The sequence below is a fragment of the Benincasa hispida genome, chromosome 4, assembly GCF_009727055.1.
Source record: "Benincasa hispida cultivar B227 chromosome 4, ASM972705v1, whole genome shotgun sequence".
NCBI lineage: Eukaryota > Viridiplantae > Streptophyta > Magnoliopsida > Cucurbitales > Cucurbitaceae > Benincasa > Benincasa hispida.
In genome coordinates, this window is record NC_052352.1 from 27046228 (window position 1) to 27052536 (window position 6309).

The window sequence follows — 6309 nt, forward strand, 5'->3', positions numbered from 1 at the left end:
GCCTATGGAAGTTTAAAGTACCCTAATCAAAAGACAAAAGACAAATATATTTCTATCACAATTTCAAGCCTATTCAAGTTTAAAATACCCCAAGATTATTGATGTTTAAGCTTATTGGAAAACAAAAAACAAAAAACAATTAGACTCTATTACCGATAGATCCCAATAAAAAAACGAAAAATAAAAAACAAATAGATTCCTATCTAACACTCTTCAAGCCTATTGAAGTTTAAAATGCCCCAATAAAAAAAAAAAAAAAAAAAAAAAAAAAAAAGGACAGATAGATTTCTATCATATATTTCAAGCCTACTTGAAGTTTAAGATACTCCAAGCCAATTGCAGTAGATTTCTATCACTTATAGTGCCCAATCAACCTACACATAAACCTCTACAAATAATCAAATTGAAATAATAAGCAAAGAGAAGCAATAAGTTCCATAAACTTATGCTACACTTCCAAAATCTACAAAACAGGGGAAGAAATAATAAGCAGGATTACACACTAGAGCTCACTAAACCAAAAGAGGTTGGCAAACGATCATTGACAAGTGCTCTTGAAGAATATCGTCGTCGATGACGGATGTTAAACGAAGACGTTAGGATTTTTCGATTGGCAGATGTTAAGGTTTTGGCAAATGTTGGAAACGAAGATCGACATTTAAAGAAGATCGATGTGGTTATGGTTTTTTTCGAACAAAAAAAAGGAAAAAATTAAACGATTGTCGATCGATTGGCTAGGGATTTCTATCACTAAACGATGAATCGATGATAGAATGGATGGATGCGAATCGTCGATGGATGTAAAGGTGAATTGTCGATCGATTTTGGAACAGTGAATCTGAATAGTCAATGATGTAGTTCGATTGTGGAATCAAATTTTGGGTTATTAGATTTCGATAGGCTTTAAAATATTTTTTTTTCCATGGAATGAACTCAAATTTGATTGTATTTGTTATATTTTTTGGTTATTCCTATATTACAATTAGTTTGGGCCAAAAGGTTGTATTTGCAAATAGCCCTATTTATTAGGTTATATGTATAAAAAGCCATAACTTAATTTAACTTTTTCATTTTTTTTTTTTCTGTCGGTCAATTTACTTAGTTCGAAGATTTAAGATTATTTTTAAATATAAAAAATTAAAATGTTTGTAACAACTTAGCACCAAATAAAAATTAAAACTCAAAATTAAAACTCAAACTTTATGATTTTTTTTTTCCTCAAATGTAATTTGATAAAAAAAAAAAATTAAATTTAAGACTAAAATACTAGTTAATTTCAATCTAAAGTTAGCATGTTATCATGTTATGATAAAAGAAATCGATAATTATCAAATTAGATAAAGTAAAAAAAAGTATACGAAGATTTACATCATGAAATTTTATAAGAACCTAGTAAAATCAAAATACCAAATTATTAAAAAAATAATAAATTAAATAAAATTATAAATTTAGTCATATCTCTATTCATTTTTTTTTTTTAAAAAAACAAATATTCTTTTAGATTTTTTTAGTTCATTTTAAACTTTAACTATATTAAGATAATTAAGATGACAAGTTTAAACTAATCTAAAATCTAACTCTTAATTACTTAAAATATATATATATATATTACAAACTAAATATTTATAAATCTATACTTCACTTCTAGGTTTCCTAAGCTGCACTCCAAACACATTTTCTTAAATTTAGGTTACTTAAACCTCCTAGCCTAATCCACGCTTAACATTCTCATACCTAAGATTCCAAATCTATGCACCAAACGTCCATAGATATAAATGGATCTCTTCCCAAGAATAAAAAATAATAATAATATCACAAAGGCAGAAAACTGCAGATTTTAACAGGGGACAGATGAAATTAAGGGGTAGAAAGTAGATAATAAAACTTAAGCATCAACATTCATCCATCATCTCAATATATAGACAACAATTACAATTTAAAAAATTGATGGTTCAATTTCTCACCTGTTGGACTCAACCAGAAAAAATCATGATATAGCACAAACTTCCTGTGTCACAATCAATTAAATATGAACAATGTTCAACTATTCTAATCCAGAACAGACAACAAAGAAAAATCATTAGGCATCACAGACAGGGTTTTCATGGATGGGTAGATGCCAATTTTTACTTTATAATTAAATTTCTTCTTCCTCCCTAAATTATGATGAGCAAGAAGTTGGATTACATAGATATGTTTAATAATAAAGAATTACACAAAAATCTAACAAATTACACTATTTCTAATGCCCATCTGGCTTTGCTTAATCAATGAGTGATGAGAAATGGAATACAAATAGCTATATCTTAAAGTATCATCTACAGACCTGATCATCTATCATTTTTTATGCTTGTTCATCATTGAGCCCACAAAGCCTTTGGCAGATTCCTCATGAGCTATAAAGCCAATATTTCATTCCTCCTCGCAGGCTAAAGAAAAAGTTCCCACCCTGTCCTCGATAATTCTTCACAGAAAATCAATAGTTGATGGCCCCATTCAGAAGAACTTTTCTCCTTTTCAACAAATGAAGTGATTGTCCGAACCTGTTCGAGGTGTCGGGCAATTCAGGATCAGGATGAAGTTGAACTTGATCATCCATTGAAAAGGATGCAGCTTCTTCCAAAGTTATACACTGCATAAAAATGGTGGTTTGATCGTTACATAACCATGGAGTTGGAACGACGATGATCCATTGCACCATTGCTGAATTTCCCGCTAGTCTGCCTAACTTTAAGGCTACTGTACCTGAGTGGCTTTGGCTGAAAGAGAGACAGTAACATTTTCTCCAGATTCTGCACAGTGTATTTCGCATACTTACTGGAACTCGCATCTTGCTCGACCAATGGGCCATAATTCTGCATGTAACTACGATAGACGGGCACGATGGTTTGAACTATAAGTTGACATGTCTTCTCCCTCAATTCTTTGTCAATCATAACCCAGTTTGACTGCTTCTTATACATGTCTTCGAAAGCTTCATTGAATGTCTTTAGACGTTTCTTGACGAGATCACGGGCAGTAGCTCGGCCACCTGAGAACATAATCAAACCCTCCCTGCTTAAATGGCTAGGAAGTTTACTCCAGCTATCCCTCAAGAAAACTGCAGCATAGTAATCCTTGTATTGTTCATGTTCCTTTAGTTTATCTCCCATTAGTTCACCGACTTTCGTTCCTTTGAGGTGCTTATATAGATGCCAATGATTGTTCATAGCGAAAAAGTTTGACAAGGTAGAATCATCATAAGCCTTTATCCAAGTGTCAAGATTCTGCTCAATGGCTTTAACTAGGTTCGTTACCTCACTGACAAGAAGACCCTCTTGGAACTTTTCTTTCTTCCAACTCCGGTGAATGACGAGGGCCTGGGTCAGGATCGGCCGATAATCATCACTAAGCAGTTTATTACTGTAATCAATAATGAAGCTAACCAACCTTGGAACTGCCCCATCTAAAGGTGGAGAGTTTTGCCTCTGGAGCTCCACCTGAACTAGAAGTTCCCAGAAAATCTCAGCTGCACCATCGATAACCCTCTTAATGAGATCCCTAGTCAAATTTTGAATTTCCAAACAGGCCGCCCCGCCAAAAAGCCTATTAAAGTCTAGTCTGAGTTTGTTCAAGGATGCAAATATATCTAACAACTTCAATAGCTTAATAGGATCATTCTTGCTTTCTGTTACAGTTTTACCAAATTGAAGAAACGCAAGAATACCTGCTTGAGTTGCTATTTTTGCAAAACAACCCATCCAAACATCCAATCCAATCCTCTCAAAAACGTCATTACAAAGCTTGAACTCGGCCTCAAATAAGTGTTTTACTGCAAACTCCAAATGCTTTCCCCATTTTGCAATGTACCCCTCAATGCTCTGCACATCATTGAACTCAGAAACAGATATCTCCAAGTAATCCAAATCAAGAGCCTGCAAACTAGCCCTAACATTAGAACTACGAACTTCAACATAAATCGATATGCATCTCTCGAGTCGTTTGTTAGCGATCAATCTCCCAAGAATTGCTTGCAATTTCTGAATGACAGTCACAGGCAATGGAGATGGAGCAATGCAAGCTTGTTCACCGAGAGATGCCGAAGAAGACATGGGAAGAGGTACACTGTGCTCTGTCAAAAGCCGCCTAAACTCGTCCTCAAGTTTATCTAAAGCAGCATTCAAGAGCCCCCCATCAAGCCGAGTCCTCCCCTCATCACTCTGCAAATCCCTAAGATTTTTCAACGAATTCTTCAAACTCGCTAGATATTTCTCATCAGCAACAATATTATCTTCCAAATACTCAACAATGTCCTCCAACCACTGGATTGCCAACCCACAGTTATCTCCCAGAAACCTCAATGCCTCTTCCATACGTTTCAACACCGACAAATATCCAGGGAGATCATTCCGCGGGTCCGACAACAGAGACTTTTCAAGGCCATGAACAGCATCAAAAACCTTAAGCACCGCCGCCGCAGGGCCAACAGCCCGATTAATATGGCCACCGACGGCGACAAGGGCTTCCTTATCAGCACGAATAGGCCGAACGGCCGCTTCTAAAGTCGGCAATCTTTGCCTAATCTCCTCCAATCTCGGTCCAGCTTTCTGCAACGCAAACCCTAAAACCCTAGATTTCTCTAAACTAGCCTTCAAGGACCTAGTAGCAGACACCAAATTCTCAATATTCTTCTTCCCTTTCCCATCAACCGACACCGGTGCCGTCATTTTCGACACAAACCCTAACACACAGACCCCCAACAATCAAGATTTATAGAATCAAAACGTAAAATCAAGAGAAAGAAAATACGGTGGGAAACAAGAAACAGCAAATGAAACGAAGATTTTTTGTAATTTTCTGGGAATCGGAAGGGAAATTTCCCTGGGAATCATCGAAATGGGAGAAAATCCAAAATCAAATAGAATAAGTACAAGAAGTAAAGCTCAAACCACTAGCTCGTTGGCCCAAGATGAAGAAACCCCAATCAGTAAAAAAAAAAGGAAAAACAGTGACAAACAAACAGGAAAAGAGATAATGGAGAACAGAAACAACATCTGAAGAAAACACTCACATGGAGAAAAGGAAGAAATCAGGGAAAATGGGGAGATGAGTTGACTCGGTGCGATGAATCGGAAGAAGGGTAATTCAGCAATGGAGGTCTGAGATTCGGAATCGTAGTTTGAGGATTCAATAAGAGAGAGTGAAGATGAAAGGCACACTTTTTGAGACTTTCAACCAAGCAAAAAATGGTAAAGTGCATGACAGTGAAGCAAAAACAAATACCATTTTCCTCTTTATTATTCCTTGTGGTATGATTTTGTTTTTTCTTTCTTTATATTCTTATATTATTGGTACAAGATATTTTTAAATTTAGGCTTTTTTTTTAAATGAATTGTTAAGGAAATTCGAGATGTTAGACTTTATAGATTGTTGATTAAAGAAAGGTGTATAGAAAGTACTCTTCGACTTAAATTACAAATAAAATTTGAGATTTAGAATAACCTTTCCATGACTTAAAATGAAAATTAAACTATTTTCAGGTCAAAATACTATATTTGGTCCTAATTTCTTAAATATTTATGAAAAGTTAAAAAATAATCTTACAATTTTTGAAAGAATATAAATATTTATGAAACAGACGGTAAAGTTTAAAGATGTTTTTAAAATCTAACTAGAAAAAAAAATTAGGTATATATTAAATTTCTTTAACATAAAAAAAAAACATGTTATTCTCAACATTCAATGTTATGTCAAAGTATTAAATAGGTTCTTCGATTCTCCCTTTTATATTCATCATTTAATTCATTTTTATGACTCTTTTTTAAAAAAAAAAAAAAAATTAATCACTCTTCTAAATTTGACTTATTAAACATAACTTTGAATGTTATTACACCAAATTTATATTTTAATTTTTACTTTTCTCTTTGCAAACGTAATCAATTTAATGGCTAAAACATGAAATGTTGAAATTTTCCTAATCGTATTTGTGATACAATGTTCTAAAAAAACATATTATTTATAACCAACTCCATTTTATTCTTCAATTAAATAAATAAATAACTTGACATTCCACCTATTTTGTGGGATGTCTATTTTTTGTTTTGTTTTACACCTTTTGAAATATTACCTAAATATATTTTTAATGAAAAAAAATAATGATTTTAAATGGTAAAATTGTTAAAAATATTTTAAAATATAACAAAATATCATTATATAAATTATGATAGATACTAATAGATATCTACCAATATCAATATCTATTACGGATATATTTTATAAATAAAATCGACTCATTTTTTTATATTTAAAAAAAAACCTTTGGAAAGCTAT

General features: G+C 33.1%; 1 protein-coding gene across 1 annotated transcript; it reads right to left on the reverse strand.

Annotated features, from left to right (window-relative positions):
• Positions 1–2099: 2099 nt before the first annotated feature.
• On the reverse strand, positions 2100–5267 carry LOC120075561 (exocyst complex component EXO70A1). The gene is made up of 2 exons (XM_039029054.1): positions 5051–5267; positions 2100–4720 (listed from the first exon to the last, which is right to left on the reverse strand). The coding sequence occupies exon 2, from the start codon at positions 4704–4706 to the stop codon at positions 2658–2660; it is 2049 nt and encodes a 682-aa protein (XP_038884982.1). The 5' UTR covers positions 4707–4720; positions 5051–5267; the 3' UTR covers positions 2100–2657.
• Positions 5268–6309: the final 1042 nt, after the last annotated feature.

Bases quoted from the DNA above. Each gene is read 5' to 3' on its own strand.
- LOC120075561 (XM_039029054.1), bottom strand. From the start codon at position 4,706: ATGACGGCACCGGTGTCGGTTGATGGGAAAGGGAAGAAGAATATTGAG.